General features: G+C 41.9%; 2 protein-coding genes and 1 long non-coding RNA gene across 7 annotated transcripts in view; 1 reads left to right on the forward strand and 2 right to left on the reverse strand.

Moving 5' to 3' along the window:
• LOC100692482 (sodium/hydrogen exchanger 2) lies at nt 1-14,620 on the reverse strand. 5 transcript variants are annotated; one of them, XM_025898050.1, is made up of 16 exons: nt 14,312-14,619; nt 11,854-13,475; nt 9,031-9,111; nt 7,372-7,630; nt 6,773-6,995; nt 4,755-4,995; nt 4,429-4,679; nt 4,108-4,325; nt 3,826-4,022; nt 3,651-3,740; nt 3,309-3,379; nt 2,995-3,132; nt 2,794-2,890; nt 2,536-2,661; nt 2,004-2,067; nt 8-704 (listed from the first exon to the last, which is right to left on the reverse strand). In XM_025898050.1, the coding sequence occupies exons 4-16, from the start codon at nt 7,616-7,618 to the stop codon at nt 529-531; spliced, it is 2,139 nt and encodes a 712-aa protein (XP_025753835.1). In that variant the 5' UTR covers nt 7,619-7,630; nt 9,031-9,111; nt 11,854-13,475; nt 14,312-14,619; the 3' UTR covers nt 8-528. The 5 variants fall into 5 exon arrangements, with proteins under 5 accessions (XP_025753844.1, XP_025753835.1, XP_013119863.1 ...); XM_025898059.1 differs by lacking the exon at nt 9,031-9,111 and having other exon boundaries at nt 1-704; nt 2,536-2,658; nt 11,673-13,475; nt 14,312-14,620; XM_013264409.3 differs by lacking the exon at nt 9,031-9,111 and having other exon boundaries at nt 11,673-13,475; nt 14,312-14,620.
• On the forward strand, nt 10,422-18,366 carry LOC112842115 (uncharacterized). The gene is made up of 2 exons (XR_003213762.1): nt 10,422-10,544; nt 17,528-18,366. It is a non-coding gene; the product is annotated as an uncharacterized LOC112842115 (long non-coding RNA).
• The window catches only part of sh3bgrl (SH3 domain binding glutamate-rich protein like), a 12,840-nt gene continuing 3,002 nt past the window's right edge, over nt 15,821-25,658 (reverse strand). Inside the window, exons 2-4 of the mRNA XM_003455822.5 lie at nt 20,035-20,220; nt 17,111-17,191; nt 15,821-16,729 (exon numbers count right to left, since the gene is read on the reverse strand). Of these exons, the coding sequence (XP_003455870.1) occupies nt 16,691-16,729; nt 17,111-17,191; nt 20,035-20,220 (306 nt within the window). The 3' untranslated portion in view covers nt 15,821-16,690. The remainder of the gene's footprint in view (nt 16,730-17,110; nt 17,192-20,034; nt 20,221-25,658) is intronic.

A 25,658-nucleotide genomic window follows, 5' to 3' on the forward strand; every position in this document is an offset into this window, starting at 1 on the left:
GAGGTCAGACGGAGGGAGGTGGGGGGGACAGGAGTTATTTTAGGACGCAGCAAGCCTGTCCTCGTCAGATTACCAGTGTATGTATTTTGCTGCGCATTTGTAAAGGAAACAAGGAGAGGAAAGATTGGCGTGAGGACGTTGTGGGCAGCAGGTATCAGCATTTATGACTGCAAGGTATTTGTAATGTTGGTGTTACTCTGGGAATGGCGCTTTGAAAATGAATTAGGCTGGAGATGCAAGAGTTGTTCAAGAGGTGAAACATGGAGCTGAGAAAAGCTTTATTGTAGCCGGCAAACACTCTGAATAAATAAAACCACTAAATTCATTTTATGAGGAATTTACTTGGGATGCGTCCATGAAATTGCTGAAGACTTCTACTAGTTCTGCTTTGCACCTCACAACTCTGTGCTTAAAGGAATACGAGGTACTTATCACTTCAAATGATGGAACACGCTGAGTTCTTTGCTTTCATATGTTTTGCTTTCTTCCTCCCTCCCTCCCTCCCTCCCTGTGTCTCACAGTCTGCATTCATTGCTGCTTCTCATTCTCCAAAACAAAGCTGAGGTGTTTCCTGGCGGCTCTCTCCACGGTTTCCTGATGTCTTGGAGAGACTAGGTCTTCTCTTGGATCCGTTGATCTAGTCTGAGCCAGGCCAGCTGAGACTGAGGAGTCCAGGAGAGTGGATCGAGGGCTTATGGAGCACACTGCCAACAGGGAAGAGGGTGAAGTGAGCTCAAGAGTCACAAAGTCAAAAAAGCTTCTGGTCAAAGATCAGGAGGGAGAGAATACTAACAACCTGGTTTTTTGTTCTTTTTTTTTAAAGTTAGAGCAGAAAGTTTGAGATACAGCAGACACAAAATGAAATTCCTGCATGAATTAAAACATAATTTTGCAGAAGTAAACAGGAAGACTGAGTTTTCATCTTACACACTAACTAGCAAGAAAAGCAAAAAACCTTTAAAACTCAGACTGAGAACCTAAGAAAAAAGTAAAGCTTTCCATTTGTTCAATATGAGTTTGATGAGTTTGAGTTTGACATTTGAAAAAGAAAGTTCTTGTCGGACTCTATGCGGTCATTTAAAAAAAACAAAGTGCACCCTTATTGGCTCCATACTAGGGGAAATTAGCAGCCCGGTGTTTTTAATCAAATTAACTTGATTAATTGGTCATCGGTAAGTGTGAGCATCTCTATGAATGCAGAACTTTGCTGGTTTAGGACATTCAGGTGTGAGTTAACACAATCTTCCCAACAGTGGACGGCCCAGCAAATTCACCTCGAGGTCAGACCGTGCAGTGTTAGGAGAAACTGCAAAAAACCAAAGAGCTGCATCTCAGACTCTACAGGCCTCAGTTAGCATGTTAAAGTTTAAACTTCATGACAGTACAGTTGGCGAGATAAGTTATGGCTTGTTTTGGAAGGACTGCCAGGAGAAAAAAAGACCATGGCAGCAAGGTTTAGTTTTGAAAAGCTGCATCTGAACAAACAACTTCTGAAACAATATTCTTTGGACAGACCGACAAGACCAAATTTGAGCTGTCTGACCATCATGCACAGTTACGTTTGGAAAAATTAAACACAGCATATGAGCTGTCAAGCACAGTGGTGGAAGGGTGATGATTTGGGCTTGTCTTGAGGCCACAGGACCTGTGCACCTTGCAGTCATTGAGTTGAACTCAGTGCACCAAAGTCATCTAGAGCCAATTGTAATGCTATCTGAGAGCTAAAGTTTGGCTGAGAGTAGGTTATTTGGCATGGTAATGATCCCAAACATCGAGGTGTTACCATGGCCGAGCCAAAGTCCAGACATCACAAAATGTATTGACAATGATGTGAGAGACTGATAAGGTCATACAGAGAATTAATGATTCAAGTTATTGTTACGTAAGTTGGTCCTACAAGCTGCTGAATCATGCAGAGGATTTGGCTGTTTTTTTATAGGACTGCATAGAGTCCTGTCGAGACTTTCCGTTTCACATTGCTGTGCATCTGGCTGCGTCTTTACCTGTGTGAGATCTGCTAAGTCCAGTTCTCACTCTCTGCGGCTCACTTAGCCCACCATCCTCCCCCTGCAACAGTAGAAATACACAGTACAGCACCATGGAGGATGTTCTCTACTCTAATACCGACACTCCATCATTCACGTAGTTCAAAATCAAACAGAGCTTAAACAAATTTTTAAACTTGGATGCAGTATTTCAACATGAATCCACTAAACCACAGGTGTCGAACTCCAGGCCTCGAGGGCCGGTGTCCTGCAGGTTTTAGATGTGTCCTTGATCCAACACAGCTGATTTAAATGGCTAAATTACCTCCTCAATATGTCTTGAAGTTCCCCAGAAACCTGGTAAGGAGCTAATCATGTGATTCAGGTGTGTTGACCCAGGGTGAGATCTAAAACCTGCAGGACACTGGCCCTCGAGGCCTGGAGTTCAACACCCCTGCAACCCTGTGAACTTATTCTCCTAACCATTCAGTCTTCTTCATTCTGTTCAATAAAACTCAAACATGAGGAAATGCAGGTAGTTTGCATGCACCTGAAAGTGTGTGATTGTGTTGTATGAGTATCTTTCTCCCAGACTTTGATGTCTGTAAAGGGGCTTCCTTGTTCTGTCCACCGATGTGTCCTGGTGCAGGGTGTGTCTGCTGTAGGCTGGTGTCTGCTGGAGTGAGGACACATGCATGAGCCCAGAAGTGTGCAGCTGAATTATACACATTGTGCAATTTCTAAGTTATAGTAACTGGAAATAGGAAATAGCTAACGGTGGCATAGAAACTCTTTTTAGAAAATGTACCTTGTTGTTGAAGTTTTGGAGGTTTCTTGAGAGGATGCGCCTGATGCTCTCCATCTCCTCCGGTAGCAGAGGTCGCCCTTGGGAGCGAGGATCCACTCTAGGTTTTCAGAAAACCCTGATTATGGTCACGAACCTTTCTTCTGTTTTTCTGGGAACTTTAAGGACAAACACTGACACATAGTCCAAAAAACATTTTCTTACATCGGCGGGGCCTCCTCCTCGACTCCCCTCTGCTCCCGTCTCTCCAGCTCCTGGTAAACTCTGAGGATGCTGGAGCTAGCCTGGCGGTCGTTACGGATGAGGAAACGGCGAAGGTACTTCTTGTTGAACTGCTCAAACCTCACACACACACAAGCACACAGATGGCAATACTGTGACTTGTGGAAAATGTGCATAGTGTTTGCTGCCACCTGCTGGTCATGTCATATTAAATCTTTTTACATGAATGCACAACAAACGCTTTATGACAAAACACAAGCAGAAGGCAAAGCAACAGTGAAACGTGGAAAACTAACTTGTCTTTCCAGTAGTGCTGCCCCCAGTAGCCGACCACGTCCTCTATTCCTGCCACCAGGTGATCTATGAGCTAACAACAAACAGGATTACTTGCAGATAACTTGCAAAAATGATATCCTTTGGAAGTATTGAAAGAAATTCATGATACATTCATCATACATTGCATGCTTTGCATAGGAAAAAACTGACCTAACCTTGTTCCCTTTTGGTTAGCTACAAATTAAACCTTGCTCTTCTCAGATCATGTCCTTTGACGGTCTTTGCTCATTTATTGATATCTAAAAATCAGCCAAGTAGTGTCCACAACTCCACACTTAGCTGTGATTCCTGTGATCTCTCACCCTGCTGTGGATCTCCTCGCTGAGAGTAGGCAGAGCTCTCTTCTTCCTCTTCACATACAGTAGCTCCACCAGAGGCTTGATGGTCATCCCCTGCAAACCAGGCTCGGAAAATAAAATCCACCTTCAAACTATGACAAACTGTTTTCCTCACAATTCACAAACATGTTTGCCCCACCTGTACAAATACCGTAAAGAGAATGACCACAATGGTAGTGGTGATGAAGAGTCGTTTCTTTGGGAAGTCATCAATCAGGAAGACCAGGGAAAAACAGATTGCCCCTCTCAGGCCACCGTAGGCGATGATGAACTGGTCTCGGAAGGTCACAGCATTCCTCCGGAGCTTGTTCACAAACGCGGTCAGCAGAAGCACACCTTTCAAGCAGTGAGAAAGAGTTCAGATATCTGCTTTGTTGATCTTATGATATAACTTGTTTTAAAGTGAGGGGGAGGCTTATACCTGTGGCCCTCCAGATGAGACAGAGCAGCAGCGTAGAGCACACAAACGGCCAGCTCCACATGTGGATGTCTTGTATGGTGGACACTCCCAGGAAGATGAAGATTAAGGTCTCGCTCACGCTACTCCACATCTTCAGAAAGTACTGGATGCTGGTGTTGCTGCGCTCCGACACATTTGCTTCCACGTACTGTTTCATTGTAGCAGCACAGGTCACTATGCTGCAGGGCGGGGGAAGGAAAAACAAAGTAAGACTGATGCTTATTTTACTAATGTATACAATATGTGGTCTTTGGGATTCAGATGATTCTGAGCAGCACTCACGCCATGATCCCAGAGAGGTGAAGCATCTCTGAGGTAAGGTAAGACAAATAGGAATAGAGGAAGACAAAGAGCGGGGCGATGACTTGGGCCCTGGAGGTAAAACGTGAGGTGAGGGCTGCCAGCAGGCCGAAGAAGAGACCTACGCACAAGCCTCCGATTCCCACCACCACCACCCTGCAGCCCCCCAGCAAAACGTCCAGCCCTGACACTGATGGCAGACGGAGGAAGGACTCAAAAAGCTTGTAGAGCACCTGAGAGGAAGAAACGTGTATGAGTATCAAGTGTTTCATTTAGGTACCTGAAACACACTCTGCTTCTTTCCTCACCACAGTGACGGCGTCATTGAGCAGTGACTCTCCGAACACCAAGATATGCAGCTGTTCGTTAACTTGCATCTCTTGGAAAACAGAAAGCACCGCCACTGGGTCTACAGCAGCGATCAGGGAGCCAAACAGCAGGCAGTGGAGCAGAGAGACATCTCCTAGTGAGCTCTGAGCCAGCAGGCAAACACCGTACAGAGACAGGCCGATGCCCAGGACGTTCCATAAGGTCCCCAGCACTGCATACCTGCACATGCACAGGTAACCAGCTTTAAGACACCTGCTCCAGGTACCTTTAACAAATACTCGATGAATATCTGATTTTAGCCACTCGGGTCCAAAAATAAGCTGTAAATATGACAAATGAGGTAGCGTATGCAGTGTGTCATGTTTGTTTTGAATATTCAATGTAATTCCTAAGTTCATGGTCAGTTCGTAGCAATCTTAGAGTTCTTCCTCCCTCAGTGTCTCGTCTTCTTCTGTGTTCATTCAACCTTGTCGTCACGTTGTCTTCATGTCTTGTCTCTGTGTTTTGTGTTCCCCAATCAGTCATGTCCCCATGTCTGTTTCCCCCCTGTCCCATGTCAGCCAGTGTGTGTTAGTCTTCTTCTCTGTTTTTATTGTACTTCCTGTTTTATTTTGACAGTCTCTCATCCTTAAACAGTATGTTCAGTTTTACTTCCCCTGTCCTATCAGTCTGTATCGGTTCCAGCTGTGTTTACACAGTTGCCCATCCTCTCGTTAGTTTGTAGTTTATCTTTTATTTGTTTCTATTTGTTATTGTTTTTGTTACAGCATATAAAACTGCCCCCTGTGTTTCATCTGTCTGCCACACAGCCGTACATGACACAGTGGGTGAAATGAACATTTGGTCTCCTGCTGAATTTGTAAGTTCACTCACTTACACAGAATTGAAGAGTCTCTATTTTTAATGGTATAGTTTTATTTTAATAGAGAGAGACAGAATATCGACCAAAAATCCAGAAAAAAACACATTACATAAAAAGTTATGAATTGATTTGAATGTTTCTGAGTGATATAAGTATTTACTTAACTTAATAAACTTAATAATCCCACCATAAATTGTCATCTTATAAACCCAGCGGTTTAACCCCAACCTTTTTTGACCGGTTTATGTCCAACAATATTTTTACTGACAGGTCTTAAGGTGTTGCGGATAAATACAACAAAATAAAACCAGTACAGGTACCAAAAAAAAGGAAGATCTATTCATACCACACGGGAAAAGACCCAGGGAAACTGAGTTAACAATAAAAACGATTAAAAAAAAACGACCCTGAAAACCATAAATTTCACATCCGAGCCTCAACTCTTGTGGCCTGGTACCAAACGACTCACGGATCGCTACCGGTCCGTGCGCCGGGGGTTGGGGACCGCTGGTTTAACCCATTCCAGTCAGGTCTACAATCCTGTGACTCTGTGGGAGGCAGAAATCTGGCTGGGCTGTAGGAAACCCAATACTTATCTCACTCAGTGACGTACAGGGATGTTTATATCTTGGTTCTCTCCATTAAAATAAAACTGTCATAAAAATTAGAGACTGTCCATTTCTTGGTACACGACCAAAATGATGAATTAAGCAGGAGCTCAAATAATTATCATTTGGAGTTTTGTCATGTTTCAAATCTTAACCCTTTAAAGCCTGAACCATGAAATAATTGCCACAAAATTCAATTGTTTTTGAAAATAGAGCATTCATTAAACCTTCTGATGAAATTTAAACAATAAATAAATAAAATATAGATTTCTGTTTGTGAATTTTTACTTTATCATATTTGGTACAACATGGCTTTTTTGGGCAAGTTTTTTCTTTATAATAAATAAAGAGTCTAATTCTGACTTTTAAATCAAACTCTTTCTACTCATATTTTATGTGGAAATGGTGTACTTTCATTCTGTTCAACTCATTCTGCACACGAATGCCTCCACACACACACACACACACACACACACACACACACACACACACACACACATAAATCAAAGATTTTAAAGCTACCAACCAGAGGATTGTACCAAGGTTTTCAAAGAACAGCCTGCCTGGCAGGAAATATCCCGCATCTAACACGATGGGTGGCAGCAGAAAGAGGAAGAAAGCATCTGCACTGAGAGTTGGTGGAGCAGAGTGGCGGACGCCATAGATCACACCTCCAACCAGGAGGCCCACCATGATGAGGACGCAGCTTTCGGGGACGACTGCAGGGACTCGACCTGACCAGTGGAAACCTGCGGGAATGAGAAATGGAGATGAAATAACAGGAAATCAACAGGATCCAAACTTTGTGGAGTTCTGACTAAATCGCTCTGACTTGAGGCGCTTGTGTAGCTATACTGAGGGAGGACTACTACCATTGCACTCAGATAAACTCTTTCATTGATCGAACAGGTTGTTAACGTGAGGTTTGGTGTGAGTTTCACAAAATCCTGCCAATGACTAGAAATGTAGAAAAATACTAAATATTATATACATTATATTATATATGAAATAAGTTTAATGAACTAAATTAAAATGTTAAATGGAGGTAACCTAAGTTATTAGCATCCAGCTACCTGACACCAAGCTGGCTTCTCATGGATGAGTGTGAGCACAGCTGAGGCTTACCCAGCTTGGCCAGTGAGGCCAGCATGATCCACAGCACGATCTCAAAGGGAGCCTGCACGTGGTGATAGTCCATGCTGAACACCCTCAGAGCCATGGGCAGATCCACAGACAGGCTGCCATCACTACTGTTGGTGCCCAGCGAGGGGGGCAGATTGTGGGGCAGAGGGCTCCCATCGGGAGAGGTCACGGCCAGACAGCCCAGCAGACTGGCAGAGAGCAGCAGAGAGAGAGTCCACAGAGCAGCCATCCTGCAGCCATGCTGGGACAACAGCAGAGAGAGGCAGAGAATAGGAGTGGGACTATGGAGATGGGGGGTGGGGGCGAGCGGCACACACACACACACACACACACACACACACACACACACACACACACACACACACACACACACAAAACAACCTGACTGGGACTCATGCAGCCACTAATGTGCACAGGAATCCCTGAGCTAGCAATGATATCCAACCAGCAGCACAGAGCTCAAGGGGTGTGTCACATGCACAGACGTTTTCATCAGTAACTCAAAGAACATTACATCCATTTCCTGGAAATGAACCCTAACTGGAAGTCAAAACAAAACCCCAAATATGATGATTTCCATTACACAGAATTGCTTTAGTCCCCAATATGTGCCTGTGTACACAAATTTGTGTCCCAACGGCATAAGTAATGCAAGTACACATGCACAAGATTCAGCCGGGGTATTAGCACTGATGGTTTGCTGTGTACAAAGCTTAGATAGATTGAAATAATTGTTAATATATTTTGTTTACCTAGCAGAGAAAAGGCTTCTCCGATAATGGACTCATTTTCAGTGTTTGTTCTCGTGCTGTGGCAGCAGTGCTTCATTTGGTGGAATTTGTGTTCTCCTGTGGCTTATTTGATTTGCAATCTTTCATTTCAAACAAGCAACTTATTGTCGATGCGGCATGTTGTGATTATTGAAATAGTTTGAATTACAGTTACAAATATGTTGCCTCGTGGTGAGAAAAAGGCTTTAATTATCAGCCAAGACAGTATCTCTTCCTTCCACTGGCTTCTTATTAAATTCAGTTTATCGTATTTACATATTTTATGCCAATATGCGCGCAGTCCATCAAATCCATTGCAAACACAAGGATCTGTGTCAGAATAAGCCTTCCACTGTATAAGTGCACAAAAATAATTGGTTTAGTGAGTTTAGTTGTACGGGTCATTCACACAGAAAACAAACAAAAAGTTAAAAATATGTTGCTTGTGTGACTTGTTTCCTTTTCCAAAATGTGAGGCAGATGGCATGTGATTTTTTTCTGTTGCTTTAAAATCTGTTTGTGCGTCTGGAAAGTTGTTAGTTGTTCTTCTCCAGTCCAAGAGAACATTTAAAAGCTAAGAGTTGTTTTGGTTTTTTTACACACCCTCACTACCCTCAGTGATTTTGCTCTTCATCTCTTCTTCCCTACAAGTGACCTCACTGAGGATCAGACCTGTCCACCTCTGATTAACACGCAATGCCTGACTGCAACTTCTGGCCATGTTAGGAGACAGAAACCAAGCAGCAGCAAGTCCGTCTGTGACTCTGAGTCATATTTGCAACCCGAGTCTGAAGCAGGAGAAGATACCATTGAAATGGAAAACATCCTGTCTGATTCCTCTACTGGAGAAGTTGACAAAGTCCAAACTTACCGACTATCGACCTGCGTGTGAGGAAGGTGATGGGGAGACACGTTAGTCCACGTCAGACCAGAGGTGAAACATCTTGACCCTCTGCAGTTTACACACAGACCATCATTTACACGCTGCACAGGGTTTAATCATTTAACATGATTCAGCCACTGATACTGACAGAGAAGGTAATATCAGTAAACACACCCACAATCTCACATCCGTGGCCTGTGCTGTCGCCATTCCTGTTCCCCTTGTTCACCTTAGACTTTCAGTACAACTCCGACTCACACCACCCTCAGAAGTACTCTTTGATTCTGGAGTGGTTGGATGTATAAGAGATGGCCAGGAGGAGGATTACAAAGCACCAGTGGATGATTTTGGTAATGAATGAACTGAGCAAACTACCCATCATGGAGAATCCTGAACAACCTCACCACCTCAGGAAACCTTTCATATCACATGCTGTCATGCTCTACAATATATCTGTCTGCCAGATAGTATTATTATCATCATTATTATTATTACACAGTATTTATTTTGTATGCATGCGTTCATTTAATTATTTATGATTTGTCATCATTCCAGCTGCTGTAAAAAAAGAATTTCACAAATATGGGTTAAATAAAGCGATCGTCATCTTCATGAAATGTGTTGATTAACTCTAAATTGTTAATCATAAATATTAATGTTGAATATTATTACACAAGAAAAAGTATGCAAGTACTATATAACCAACCATCTTGTCGCTAATGTATAAAATTAATGTAAAATATAATTCTATAATACATGATTAGGAATATCAGCACAAACACACATTATACATTTGCACCTTTACTTTTTCAAGGTTTACTTTTTCTTTTCCTGAATTTTCATTCATGTTTTACTTTAACAGTGGTAACCTAAATACCAAGCACAGGTTTTAGTATCTTTGAAATTTCAAATGATCCTCTTTTAATGTGTTTTGTTTTTTACGGAAGATTTGGAATACCTAGGAGTGCAGCAAGAACTTGGAAGACTCGCAAAACATTTTATTAAGTTATTCCTAAAGCTGTATTTTCTTATTTTAAGAGTTTTTTTGTTTAATCTTTCTGCACACTGGTTCACTGTCTTGTTCACAAGAGCATTTAATGACACAGAGTCACTGTTCATCACACCTTACACATACACCTGCGCTATAAGTAGAGATGCCCTCTCATCTGAGTGTTTTCAGTATGTAGTTTTGTATTGCAAATTCATAAGAATAAAGCTACTAATTCTAAATTAATGTAATTAATTCAATAATTTTATTTGCTTAGAATTACTAATAATCTGTGATTATGTCTACTTAGAACTCAATTTAATTATAGGACATGTAAAGCCATGAATCTTGTGTAATGTAGGTGTACACACCTGTAAACAGTGGAAACTGTGTTGTGCATCAGACTTGACTGAGAGCCTCCTGCCTGCCTTCAGTCCTGTTTCAGGTCAGACAACTGCCCTGAACTGGCTTGAATCTAAATTTCTAATAGTGCTTGTGTGCCAGCCTAAATCAGGTATGCCATTTTAATTCAGTTAATAAGTTGCAGATAATTTTGTTTTATGTTGTTGTTGTTGTTGTTTTTAATCTATTTTCAGTCAGGGGTTCTCATATCACTTGATTTTACTAAAGCATGAATTAATGTCCTGTAATCCCTGTAAACAGCGTGCAGCGTGGATGCCAGTACACCACGTCCTTTTGATGATGCGGAACCTGTTACAGTTGAATAGCTTCCACTTTCTACCACAGGACCTTATATAACTCCTGCTTGCTTCAGCTTTTACTGAGGTCTAATCAGCCAGCTGAAAACACTTGTGTAATTACACTGGATAGGGCCCCTAATAAGGTATAATGTTATCAAGGTGAAGTGGGGAAGTGATTCAAAACATGAAGTAGCCTACAACTGCCCAGGGATACCTCTGTAGTAGTTGGTATGTGACGATATTAGGTTTGCTAATCAGAAAAATTAAAAAATTTTAGTAAATAAATTGTGTGATCCTGAACAGTTATAAGTTATGAATAAGGACTTCAAATAGACAAAGAGAAGGCAAAAATGATTAGAATAGCATGAATACTGGGCCAAAGCGTGAATAATAAATACTTGAAATAACTAGCTAAACGTATAGCTACAAACAGCTGAAACTGTTAGCTAACGGTTTGGATCATTGACTGTAGAAAACGTTTAACCATCATTGACTACCAGACAGCTAAATGTAATGCTGAGCATAATCTGAAAGTCATTCAGAAGTGGTTTAAATAAAAATGTATTCATGAAGAAGTATTTTTTTAATGAATTGATGAAAATGATTATAAATTTGCAGGTAATGGACAGATGCTAAAATACAAAGACTGTAGCTCAGACCAAACTGACCAAAACAAAAACACGGACTGATAGTTTGACTTGGTTGAAACAAGCGTTAAGTTAGACTGGGTTCAATTGAACACATTTAACAACAAACATGAGATATTTGAATCCATCTCAATAGACTTCAAGCTTATATCAGATAAAACTTAATAACTTAATTTCCTCTGTTCACTCGGTTTGGGACTAATACATCTCCTACAAGTTAAATCTAATTTACCCCTGTTCTTTGTCTTCGTATTCAATTTTTAGATTAGCTCCTCTAAATTACCTTGGATTTACCTGCCATAATCTCCACACAGAGGCTACATATAACAAAGCCTGATCACACTGCCAATTCTAATCTAAATTCTAAATAATTACAGGATAACCTCAGTTAAATCTCTGTTTTGCATCTCTTTTCACAGATGAATAGCATGCCTTAGGCTTCCAAAGATTATATTGGTGCATGTTAATGAATTACCATTAGCCTCACTGCAGGATGCCTACTTGTGAGGATGATTTGTGTTTCCCCTTAGCAGCCAGATCAATCATATTTCTTGAGGCTGCTGCTCTGACAGTTGATGCCAAAGCTAGAGTGATCTTCGGGTCCCTTTAAACAAAAACCTAACCACTTAACTTAACAACATAACATCTCTGGATGAGATAGGAAGTTGCCGACATTCCTGACTTGAATGTCTCAGGACTACAGGTAGAACCTGCTTTCTCCTATGCCTTTAACTGCCTGCGCAGATCAAACAAGATGATATGTATACACCCGTGGAAATCATCATGCAAACCTAATCAGACACGTTTGCATAGAACTGGTCAATAACGTGTAAAGTTTGTGCTTGTGTTGAAGGGGGCCTTGTCGGTGGGGTTGTGTTTAATCTGTGTTGCCAACATGGCAGCATTATCATGCCCCCCTTTTCTCCTGACCACTATTAGATATCAGGCAGTCCGAAGGCTTTTTGTAATCACACTTGAATCAGTTATTTTGTGGCAAAAACTTTTGCACACCATATTTTTTCATAGCACACATAAATGTCAATATCCAGCTTTCTGCTAAGTAAATGGGTACAAGATAGCTTTACAGGTGTTGGTAAAAAGCAACAGATTAATAAAACGCTGTTGTAAACCACATCAAACTGATACTTTGTTATATCTTGCTTTATTATAAATCAAACACTTAACACATTCCCAACTAAAAGTCAGTAAAATCCATTTGAATGTATAACAAGTAGCTCCATGATGGTGTAATACTCAAATCTAACAGCAGATGGCATATGAAAGCAGCTAAGTTTCAGGCATCTTAAGCAAGAGAGCAAGGCTTTGTATAAAAATAGCACTGATATAGTGGATACAATCGTGTGTGTGTAAACGTGGGTGTGAAGCACTAAAGCAAAGACAGGTCACAATTATATTTAAAGCTGTTGCAGGATCATTGCGGATGAGGATTTTCCGCCTCTGAAATCCTCAACACTGGGGAGCTGAAGTTGGAGGAGCAGGGCACTAAGTTATGGGTGTTCAGATAGCTAATTTTACTGCTGCTGTCTTCTGTGCTTCCTTCCATGCTTCCCAGTAATGAGTCCGCCCCCTCTGACTGGCTGCTAGGCTGCGGCGGGGGCACCAGGCCGTGCAGGAGGCTGTTCCCCAGGTGGGAGTTGCATCGAGCTAAGTTCTCAGTTAGATGCTGCATGTACACCTCCTCCAGCTGTTTCTCCAGCAGCCCGTTCAGCACCGAGTTAGACATGGGCTCTAGTCCAGGCAGATCCAGGCTGATGTTCGCACTGTCCCCCATTGCTAGATAACCCTGGTCTGGTATGGATGGGACTGAATTCTGTGGCTCTTGCTGGGCTGTGCTTGGACAAACTTGAGAGATGGGAGACTGGATGCAGAAATCAGGCTGGCTGACAGCAGTTCTCAGTAGATTGTGCGTGATGCGGCCTGAGTCAGCCACCTGCAGGTCTGGATACTGTTCCAGCAAGCTACAGTCTTCTATGTAAAGGGGGTACAGGTCAGTGGGGATTGAGAGGGCTACAGGTCTCTGAGGCACCACTTTGAGAATCTGGGGTTGGCTGGAGTTTAGATCTTCCTCTGTGATCCCTGATTACAGAAGAGAAACTGGTTACATGCTTGTTACAATTTTTTTCCCAATATGAAACCAGATAAAGGACAAATGATTATTTACAAATGGATTGCTTCTTGTTGTTATTAGCTATATTCAGTTATTTACAGCTGTTAAATTATTTAACCAAACTGCAATATGGGTATTATTAGTTTTAGATTCAACAAGTTTTTTCCCTTTAAAATATCATAAATCCACTGTCACCTATACCACACTTTATCCTATTACGTTCAAAACAAGGTTATAATAGTTCAATAAAATGAGAATAAAAATCACACCTTTAAAAAAAACACTCTAAATGAAGTGATTTTGTGAACTTGGGAAAATAAATTGAGTTCACTGCTTTCTGAAGGTTCTGTGTTTTTCATGTAGTTTCTGTATTGCTTTTCCTAAATCTAACCTCTGACATGTGCCCTCCATACAATAATAATTCATGAAGACCAAAACTAACACAAACTAATCTAAAACTAAACATGTTCAAACTATAAATAAATAATCGGAATGAGCAAACTCTGTCTGGAAACTCACCGAAACTTAATTGAATTAAGAGAAAAAGCTTTTTGTTGTGAGGCGTTAGTTCTGCACCACCGTGTCACACCAACCATTTTAAACCAGTGACTGTTGATGTGTGTGTGTTGGTAAGTTTGCATTTAACAAAAAGAGGAAGCTTGTTAGTCAGAGGGAACTAGACTGCAGCAGGATACAAAGTTACTACATAAACCCCAGTGCAGATAAACTGTCTGTCACACTAATACGGGACAGTTGTTCCGACATGTTTTGTTTGCAAATCGCAAAAAAGGCTTCTTTTTTTTACCTGCTTCTGCTGAATGCACCCCTGGGACTGCAGAGCTCGAGTCAGAGCGAGCACAGTTGGATGGATCGGCACAATGACCACTTGTCTGCAATCTCTTTTGCTTGGAATTGGAGGCAAACTTTCTCTCCTCCCTGTACACCAGCAGTCTGAGAAAACCTTCAGCCAACATGCCCGCCTAGTAACTGGCCTCCTTTTTCCTCTGCCTCTTTTGCTTCTTCTGTCACTTGCATGCACTAATGGCACTGCGTGACTGTAAGTGCGGTTATAAAGATCTCTAGTCCGGTTTCACTTCTGCATCTAAGAACTGCCCCCTCCACCTTCCCGCCCCGGCACTTCCTTTATTTAATCTATAACCGAAAATCTGAGTTAAAAAATGAGAACAGTGCATTTTCACATAACAGGATAAGTTAACATCGTCAAGTTGAGGAGCAGGTGGTATGCGGTTCCGTTACTTAAGCAAAGGAAAAGTTCAGTTCAAGTAACAGTCATTCATTCAAGTCAGAGAATAATTACAGAGTATTTAAAGTCTGTGGAAAAGTTTATATAATGTGGCGTTTAGTGGCTAATAACCTCAGAATCAGACCCAATTCAAAGAGTAAAAATCAAAATAACTCTGCTTCTGCTGTGATAAACGAGGGAGGCTGTTTTATTTTGAAAAACTGCAGTTTGATATAATTTTGTTTCGTTTTCCTTGAAACAGTTATGTAACTGACATCATATGAGATGTTTACAGGGGAAATCTTTTCTTTTGGTTCTATTGATCATATGACCATCCACAAACCTTAAGAAACCACTAAAGGAAAGTTTAAGCATCTCACCTTAGGACTCCTGTCCTTACCACTAAGTTGGTGAGAGAATACACACTGCCTTACAGACCTGTAGGTAATAGACCAGAATCCAAGTGAACTTAAAGCACTTTTGAAATGCAGTTTTTGTCTTTATGTGTTATTAAAATGATAATCAGTTCCAGAGTTTTCAGATTCTGAATTTCATTAGTACTTTTAGTGGCTTCATGTCTTCTGGGTAGGTTCTGTTAAAGTGAACACCTATCTCACATAGGTGACCTATTTGTGCTATTACAGTCAAATTTAGTCAATGTCTATTCTTACATGTCACAGCTGTTGAGGCTGCTGGTAGCGCTCAGAGCTTTTGAATAGGTTGCATGCCCTTTCCCTGATCAGGAGAGTTTTATTTTGAAGGTCCACTGACAACTCCTGGGACTCTTTGGCCCTAACGTGCGGTGTGAAGTGTTTGACCAGCGTGAGTTTGCCAGTCTGACACAGTTTGGAGGGCCACAGTGAAGTGTCTGAATACTTGTTATTATTTAGTTACTTCAGTTTGAGATTTTTAATAGATTTGCAGAAGCGACACATATGAGTCTCCTGTATGTAGATGGATGAAAACAGTGCATTTGTTTAAAACTACATTTACAAAACAGTTACGTGAAGGTGTTCTGAATACTTTCTGAGATGACTCACACACGCTGAAGTAAAAAACAGACACGTCCAGTCAACTTACAATTATTTATTGTACATAAAAATGAACGGCAAGGGGCGAGGAGGCAGAGCTCGTTTCAAAATCGGCTGACTGTTTTAAGAGTCATTCTTTTTCTGTGTGTCATTGCTGTTTTATTCCGAGGAGAGATTGTACCAATTTACGTAAGTCAGGGATTTACCAACACATTGTTAAAAAAAATGATTCTAATAGGAACAAGAGCCTCTTATCCAACTTCCCCCAAAACAAAACAAAAAAGCACCAAAATTGCATGTATTGTCATTTCTTTTAAGCAAATATCATCTTGTAGAAAAAGGGTTTGCTATTAAAACAGCATTAAGACGACAGAAAGTAAATAAAAACTCAGCGGGTGGGACTGTAAGAGAAAACAGTTACAGGGTCACACAATGTGGCTGAAAAATTTAAGACTTCTACTGATTAAACCTCTAAAAAAACAATAATATTCATGTTTACAGTCAAAGGTTGGATGATGTTCTTTGTGGCCAACAGCGAATCTTTCTTTGTATATTTCACTGGGTCTGATGATGTCGTCCCAATCGGGTAGTCACACATTCACGGTAATGCTTTGATTGACATGTCATTGGGCCAATAGGATTATCAGGCTGAGATTAACGGGAGGAAGCTGAGCTGTTTTAGATACCCTTAATAGTCTGCTTTAGCACCTCCTTTCAACTACAGCTAGCAAGGCACGGCTGAACGCAGATTTATGAAACAGAAACGTCATGAGAAAAAGTACATCGAAACCTTCATTATATTTATAAGCTGAGCAAGGTGTTGCTTCTATCCCCCCTCCTGGGTCTAGGCAAGGCTGGGTCCAGATGTAGGTTAGGCCTGAGGTGTCAGGTTGGGAACGATGGGAAGCTGCTACTGCTGTGCTTCTTTCTTCGCTTGAGCCTCGGCCTCCTGGAGAGAAAAAAAAACAGAGAGGGAAGGGACAGAGTGTGTTATATTAAAATGGAGGATACTGGTTAATATATCCCTTGCCACAGCTCAGAGGAAAACCCCCTCTGTCTCCATGGTAACTGGCACACCTCCCTGCAGTCCCCTTTGTGGCAGAGAGGAGGCGCCAGCGAGCGAGAGACCCTGCAGAACCGATAGGAGGCCTGCTGTGGTGGATATCATGAACAGATGTATTATGTAATGTGTGTTTTCTTTATGGAAATTAAAGTGTGAAGACGAGTGTATATTTAGGATCGTTTTACAGGAAATGTGGCTGAGGGTGTAGGAATGCACTTCTCAGGAGGGACAGTCACCCAGCATGTGTTACTGTGTCCGTGAGCTTACCTTAGAGCCCGGAGGAGCGGTCAGACCCAGAAATGCGTACACGGCGTTTTCCTCCCTGGCGTCGAAGAAGGCCTCATAGTTCTGCGAAGCAGGAAGAAACACAAACAGAGAGGTTTAAGGCAGCTCAATCAGAAGATCCGGCTCTCCTGAAGCCGAGCACTGATAATTTGAAACAGCCTCTGAGCATGTGCGGCCTGAGGCAACAATCTGAGCGGTTGTGAGAAACAGTTGAGGTTGTGTTATCTGTCCAAGGACAGACCTCGGCAGTCGGTGTGATAGGAGGGCATTGTCTTTTGAGAATGCAGCGCAGGGTAAACAAGCTGACACGTTCAGCCCGTCTACAGTTTAGCCGTCTCGCACATTCCTGATCCCTCGCTCCTTCTCTGACCCTTTGTCTTCCTCCTCTTTCTCCACCAGAGCACAAAACGGATTTTTCAAAAGAGCCCGACAGCTGTGAGCATCCCTGGGAAATGCTGTCGTCTTTGTCTGTGACATTCAATACAGCCCATCCTGCAAGTGCACCTTCACTTTGAGCCACCCATTAGCAGCACAGCATGATGCCACAGTGCACGCATGCTAAAGGCCCCAAGTGTTTACAAAGGGAGTAAACGAACATCTGCTAACACAGTGCATCAGGTTTGTGTAGTGTTTGGTAGAGTATGTCTGATCAGCACAGCTGCCAAACTGATTCCTGAATAGAAAAATATGAATGGGAAAGTAAACAAACAGAGGAAAGCAGAATTCATGTGTCACATTTTAAGACTTAATGCCTACAACTGTTTTGGTTTTTTAAGTGTGCTATTAGTGTATTTATACAGCCATTGCATTAAGTTTATAGTCTGGATATAGTTCCTCCTATAGACTGGTTGATGTCATGCATTGGTTTGTGGACTTCTCAAATGAAGGGTGGATGACTAAGAAATCACTATATATACTTTTTCACTAGAAGTGAGGCAAATCGCAGGCCTGTGACCTGGTGACTCAATTACATTTTTGTAGAGGATACAAATTTTGGTGACTGTTAAGTTACATACAGACGCTGTATGATGACTGTGACACATAAAATCAACGCAAACAGAGAACATTCGCAGGGTGATGAGGAATATGAAAAGAATTGGGATCTATAATAAATGTTTGTTTTTTTAAAGCATACAGATGCTAATAATTGATGTCTGAGTGATGATATTCAACAAAGTTTTGTTCAGATTGGCCCATTCGTTAAGGAGGGTATAAGTACATATATATACCCTGATCAAGCATAACATTCTGACCTCCTGTCTATTATTGGGTTGGTCCCCCCTTTTGCTCCCAATACAGCTCTGACCCGCAGAGGCACGGACTCCACTAGACCCCTGAAGGTGTGCTGTGGTATCTGGCACCAAGTTAGCAACAGATACTTTCACTCCATGTATCAGACTTGTTTATCCAGCACGTTCCACAGATGCTCGACTTTAGAGGCCAAGTCAACACCTCAAACTCGTTGTTGTGCTTCTCAAACTATCCTGAACTATTTCTGCTTTGTGGCAGAACGCGTTAATGGTCTGCAACAGTGGTAGGTGGTATGGGTCAAAGTAGCATCTGAATAAAAGGCAGGGCCCAACCCGGCAGAACAATATCCAAAGCATTGCACTGCTTCCTCTGGCTTGCCTTCTTCCCATAGGGCATCCTAGTGTCAGGTATTCCCCTGGTAAGTGATGCACACAGACAACTGGCCTTAAATTGTGACCAGGCCACCCTCTTCCATTGCTCCGTGGTCCAGTTCTGATGCTCACGTCCCCATTGTTGGTGGACAGCAGTCAGAATGGGCAGCCTCACTGGTCTGCAGCCCAATACCTAACAAACTGTGAGGCTCTGTGTATTTTGACACCTTTCTGTCAGAACCAGCAGTCTGTTGGATCGGACTACACAAGCCAGCCTTCACTCCCCACATGCATCAGTGATCCTTGGCCGCTCATGACTCTGTCAGTGCTTCATCACTGACCTGGAACATCCCACAAGAGCTGCAGTTTAAGAGATGGTCTGTCCCAGTCTTCTAGCCATCAACATTTGGTTCTTGTCAAACTCTCTCAAATCCTTTCGCTTGCCCATTTTTCCTGCTTCTAACATGAACTTTGAGGACAAAATGTTCTCTTGTTCCCTCATACATCCCACCCACTAACAGGTGTCATGATGAAGAGATAATCAGTGTGATTCACTTAACATGTTAGGAGTCTTGAGTTTTGCCCGATACATTTATACACACATTTGCTACGTTAAAAATGCAACCATATCTTAAAAGACATCCTGATTTGTCATCAGTTTTACTATAAATCATTTACAAAAATGGCCATAATGTTGCAAGCAGTCATGTTTAAAACTGAACATAAACTCAGCAGGAGAGCGTTTATTAGGCTATAGATCAAATGACAAGTACGGTAAACAAGCTCCCCCTATTGCCCATTAGAAAGAAAATTAAAGGTAGTTTGCATCAATTTAATCTTTCAGACCCAGGCGTTATGTCCATCTTTTATTTACCGACCGTAGGGGCAATAGAACAGTGACATATTGAGACCTTACGTGTTTTGTATCAGCTTTAGTCTCCAACAACTCTGTTTCACTTTTAAAAAAACAATAGCTGTCTTGTAAGTTGCTAGATTCCCCACTGTGTTCACCATCTATTTGCTAACTATGTTTGGCAGCTCTGCGGTGCTGGGAAGGGAGTGTACAGAGTGTATTTTTATGAAAGCCTTTTCACTGAGCACAGCAGCTACTGAAAGAACAGTGAAGCTGCAGTCTATAAAACCAAAACAAAGGGATAAATGACGCCTATACACTCTGTATACTTGAGGTCAACTTTTAATCAGGTGGTAATGAAGACATGAGCCTTATCATCACAACAGGCATGCAAATAATTTCATGTGTGTGCGTGCGTGCGTGTGTCTTACCCCGCAATATTTGGCTTCATTAAATATCTGTGGGGGCAGCGGGTTCCCCGTGGCAGGCCTGGATTCCTCTGGGACATTCTCTCTCATCCACTTCCTGTTAGCCTCGTTGGCCGCGATGTCACACTCCTCAAACTCGATCTTATTGGCCGCCAGGAAGCCCATCACATCCTGCTGCTGCTTTTTAATCTGTGTGCGGGTGGATGAGAAAAGATGGCAGAGGGGGAAGTTGTCAGTTAAACATGACTCAGCCGTATGAGGAAACACAAGAGCCTCAGTTCATCATGCTGTCATGAGTCTGTTTTAGAAATAAGGAGACTTCTTCTCTCCTGTGAGAACTACAGAGATCACTGACGCTCTGTTACTAAGTTACCACTCTGCTAGTAAGTGAAAGAAGTGATACATGAGTACTGAAGCTGATGAAGTTGGGCAAGGCTAAGCAGGCACAGATTATACTTCATCTGTATCAAAAAACACACCATGCAGTGAAGAAGCCTGCAGACACCTGGAATTCCCCACATTATCAGAGGAAATGTTTAAAATAAAAGCATCTCAAAATGAATCAAAGGCTGCACTGTTTTTCTCAATGTCTGGGGTTTTATGCAGATGCGACTGATTTCGACAGGAGGATATCCTGCTGCACTGGAAAAAGCACTAAATTAAACATTAACACATTTGTCATTTGTCGCACTTCTAAAACAGTCTATCCGGCTTGTTGCAAAGCAACATTTTTATCTAAGGGGATGCAGCTCTACAACTAACAAGGAAATAAAGGTCTATCAAGGTTGCCACGGTGATATCTTGCAGGGTTTCATCTCTTTACAAAGAAGCCTAAATGCATCCTGCTGACAGATAAAGAAGAAGCTACAGTCTGCATAAAAGTGAGTGTTTAACTTTGTTTTCTTCCTTCTTCTGTCTCTTTCTGTGTGTGTGCGTGTGTGAGAAGCTGTGGTCCAATGAGCTCTCGGTGGGTGTGTATAAGAGGGAGGATGGCCCTACAAGGCCAGACGGAAACATTAGCTCCTCTGGGACTTGAGAGGAGGTAACTGGTCAAACACGAGCCAAATAAGGCCTGCTGAATGGAGACACACACACACATACACACACACACAGAGACACACATCCAGTCTTAGTGGCGCACACACCCACACACCAAAAGTAAACCAACTTCACCACGAAAACACATAATAAGGATCGATGTATCGTCTTTGTGCCAGACCCGACGCCCTCGTGTGAGGGTTTATGGCATGCAGATGAGACAGGTGGATTATTTAATAGCTGCTGAAACTTCACTAAGGCATGGAGGACAGTGCTCTGTGATCAGCCAGGCTGCAATCTGAATCATGGCAGTTTCACTCCAAAGGGCAAAGTCCTAAAACCAGCTCTCTCTCTCTATCCACCTGCCCCGAAAAGAAACGCAACATAAAGCAACCGAGCAGAAACCTCAAAGGCTTTTTAATAGACTCTGTGTCTCCTAACATGCACAGAATAAATCACTTCATGTTTTGCACCATCACAGGAGATTAGTTGAATCTCAAAATGCTACGACGACAAGTTAAGCATAAGGTTTCTCAAACTTTGGTCTGTTTTCTGCTTCACTTTGGTGCACTCGGGACATTGCTCCAACAGGGCTACATTGTACTGTTGCCAAGCAAAATTAATTTGTAGGACAAACTGGCCACATGCCATCCGCACCGTAACTCTAATTGAGCAGTGGGAGCTCCCAGCTCTGGCCCTCTGAAATGCTCCCTCATGTCTTGAGTCCTGAATTGAGCGCCTGGTGATTTTAATGTGGAAGAAAACTGGCTGTCCTTGGATTTGGGTGTGGTAATAAACAAACACTTACTTCTTATCCATTTCTTCAGAATGCTACTATATCATTCCTTCTTCTCAAGAAGAAGACAATCATCTTCTTCTTAAGAAGAAGAAGAACACAAAAAGAAGTGTGAGGCAGGCCAGTATGTGCCTTACAGGAGAGATCTGCAAGTGTGAGGTTTCATTTCCATAAACTATGCTTCTCTTGCATCGAGTCCAAGCATGCAAATTAATACTGGTATTTAGCTGAACATAATGCAAAACACAGAAATGGGTGCGCTAATGTCAGGGTTGCGTCTTTTGCATGGATGCTGATCAGCATTAGCCGTGTTACTCTATCTGATCCAGGCATTCATGGTACTAACCCAATGATTCCTAATCAATCAAACGGTCCTTTTAACATCCTGCAGTTGGATGTTCAGTCATAGAATAACATTCAATAACATTCAGTTATTGAATGTCTTGCACTGACAATTGGTAAGCAGTTTTCCTTTAGGCCAAACTGTTTAAATATCTTCACGATCAAAGTAAACTTAACTTAGTCTGGCTTACAATCAAGTTAAGCCATCTGAACATCAACATGTTAGCGGTGTCACTGTGAGAAAGATAGCACCCTGATGTCAGCGTTTAGCTCAAGGTGCTGTGCAGCACTCACTTAGCGCCGTGTCTCCTGTGTCGAGTCACTGGCGCACAATTACTTACTGCTGACTAACTACACTGATTTCAAATGTATCATCTGGATTAGAAGAGAGGAGCCTGAAACAAACACTTCAAATCACTGATAACTACTATCATAGCACTTACTTGGCACACTAATTAAATTTGATCACACTCCAAGATTAACTGACGGACACACCCATGGAATGACTCAGGCAATTCCACATTAACTTACTATTCTAGTATGTCTGAAACCTTGATAAACAAGTCCAGTAGGACAACTCCAGGGATTTATTAGAATATGAAAATATATCAAACTATGCTTTTGAAGTCATAGCAGACATTGCCGGATAGCTTCCCTGAGCTTTGACGTCAACAACACTTGTTTAATGTAGTTTTTAATTTGTTACTTATCACTTTGTTAAAATTAAATGAGACTGGATTACCATTGTTACCCTCCGACTGACTATCTGCTCTTAAAAGTTGCCATGCTAAGCAAAAACCCCTGGACTTTATGCAGTCCTGTGAGCTCAGGGTAGACTCAGTGACTGCAAGGTACCCGGTCCAAATCATCAACCTTCTACCACCGTTGTTGACGGTAGCTACAAGGCGTTTGTGCTGATATGCTGTGTTTGTTTTACGTCAACATCTAAACTTTGATTCGTCTGTCCAAAGGACATTGTTCCAGAAGTCTTGCAGTTTGTTCGGATGCATCTTTGCAAACCTGACGCATGCTCCCATGTTCTTTTCTGCTGCCAACCCAAACAGGCCATACTTGTTCAGTCTTTTTCTAATTGTACTCCAATGAACTTTAACGTTTAACATGCTAACTGAGGCCTGCAGACTGAGAGCTCTTGGGTTTTTTGCAGTTTCTTTGAGCATCACAAACTCTGACCTTAGGGTGAATTTACTGGGACGTCCACTCCTGGGAAGATTGTGGCCCTGTTCCGGACCACAAAAACTGCCAAAACGTCTGCTTTCCTATAGGTGCTCACACTTTAATCAAGTGCATTTGGTTATCATCGCCTGGCTGCTACTTGCCATCTTATTTTCTTTGGAACCAGGAAGGGTACACCGACTTTTTCCAAGTACTGCATAGTCTTTTGAAACTTTCTTTTACCTGTACTACAGTTTACTTAGACAAAAATATGTCAGATTAAGTTTATTATTAATTCAAAGAACAACTAGTTCTCGTGTTTTTGGTAGTAAGTTCAGTGGAACTTACTGTAAATCGTTACATGAATGATTATTGTTGACTGACTAGAATCTGAGTTGAATACAGCTGAAGGAGGTGGAATCTGCACCATGTGAACTTTGGTTTACATTCCTTATCATCACATGAGAGAGTTATGGCAGGACAATCCACATCCAGACATGATCAATCCCAGAAAAGGTCAGAACTCCGGCATTAACAGCTGCCAGACAATGACAAGCATTGATTGGATGGACTGTATCCACAACACTGGCTTAGATCAATATGGTGGACACTAATTGGATACCCCATCTGATTAAGGGTTGGGTTCAGCTCATGTTAATTTCAGTAAGACAGGAAAGAAAACATGTTTAAAACTTCAGTTGTTCTTCACAGATAAGGCAAATAGCCTTTCTTATTCCCCGGAAGCCCAACATTTGAATATGGGAAAGAAACCACTCTTTGTGCCAAAAGGAAACATGAATCAACCCCTGCCCTGTATGCTCATAAGGGATAAACGGTTTGTCTTGATTAGATCACGTCTGATTTCAGCTGAAAACAGTTGCTTACTGGAAAAGTACCAAAAGCAGTAGCCTCCACCCAGTCCTGAGCTCAGTCAGCATAACAATATAGTTACAAAAGAGCCTTACACTGTTGCACTGGCTGAATTCCCACACTGCTGCCTGGAGGTGAAACAACAGCAAAATTAGCTGATATAGAAACGAACTGTAGCATCTGCCCAAATCACGTCTGACCTATAGACCTTAACATCAAATCCACAATAGGGAAAAGCATGATAAGGCTGACATTCTGAGAAAGAAAGTCCCGGGCATAGAGATATACACTGCATGTCCACAGCACCCCAGGTTATTACAGATTCACAGAGCATTTATTGTGACAATAAGGAAATTGTAAAACAGTGTGGCTCCAGTTCAGGCATGGAAATGAGGGAGGAAATGTGCCACGGTGCTGGCCAATGCCTTTGGCTCGTTAGACATTTGCAGTTTAAGTCGACCTTGTGGTCTATGGTCCAGATATACTGTTGTAGGTGTGTATGTCCATTTGCATGTGTGTATTTAAGGAAAAAAGGCTCTAGTTTTTTACGCAAATTTGGCCTCGCTCAAAACCAGAGAGCCAGGCGCAGTTGAGATACCCGGTGGCATTCTGTAAAAGATACTTTACATACAAATACAACATCAGAAATTTGGGTTAAGTTTTAAAGAGCCATTAGCGACAGGATTGAAAACATCGCTAGAGAACTCACACGAAGGCACAATATTATATATCTAAGTGATTCAAATGCTCTGCTTCACATTACTGGGTGGAAATACAATAATGTCAGCTCCCATTGTGATACCCTCCTTCATACTGTATGACTAGCTCAGACCAAAGTCAAGCAGCAACCTCCAGGGATAAAAACTGAAACCGATGTGGGAAAGTGCCAAAAACACCAGTTCATCAAACGGCCACTTGGCAACATATTGCATCACGGCTTCTTGCACTGGCACAAAATATGGCTGTTTTTATAAAAGCATGCAGGCACTGTTAACAGATTCCACTGTTAATTTTACGAACTAGTCGCTCCTAGAGGTAGTGCTGATAATACCGAGTCCTCATAGTATTGAGTTAGTCTACGATTGTAGCCACTAAACATGGGTGTCTCTCCCTGTGAGACACATCCATATTGTCTATAGCTGTGCCTTTCTCTTTTAGCACTCAAATCCAAACATGGCCACTTCTGGCTTCAAAAAACCAAGATGCTTTTTGGATATAATGCCATCTTAAAGCTTCGAAATGGGACTTCACGAACTCAACAGCACAATGCAAATGTCTCCTGGGCAAAGGTTTTATGTTCAGATGGGATAAATATTGAGCTGTTTGGCCACAATGACAAGAGGTGTGTTTGCAGGAGTAAAGGTGTACCAACTGTCAAGCATGGTGGTGGTAGCATTATGCTCAACAG

This window comes from Oreochromis niloticus, linkage group LG2 (assembly GCF_001858045.2).
Source record: "Oreochromis niloticus isolate F11D_XX linkage group LG2, O_niloticus_UMD_NMBU, whole genome shotgun sequence".
In the NCBI taxonomy this organism is placed as follows: Eukaryota; Metazoa; Chordata; class Actinopteri; order Cichliformes; family Cichlidae; genus Oreochromis; species Oreochromis niloticus.

Bases quoted from the DNA above. Each gene is read 5' to 3' on its own strand.
- LOC100692482 (XM_013264409.3), bottom strand. From the start codon at position 7,618: ATGGCTGCTCTGTGGACTCTCTCTCTGCTGCTCTCTGCCAGTCTGCTG. The intron at 4,680-4,754 runs GTGAGGAAAGAA...TCTTCCTCTCAG, and splicing joins TCAATGACGCCGTCACTGTG to GTGCTCTACAAGCTTTTTGA. The intron at 4,326-4,428 runs GTGAGTGCTGCT...CCCGCCCTGCAG, and splicing joins CACCTCTCTGGGATCATGGC to CATAGTGACCTGTGCTGCTA.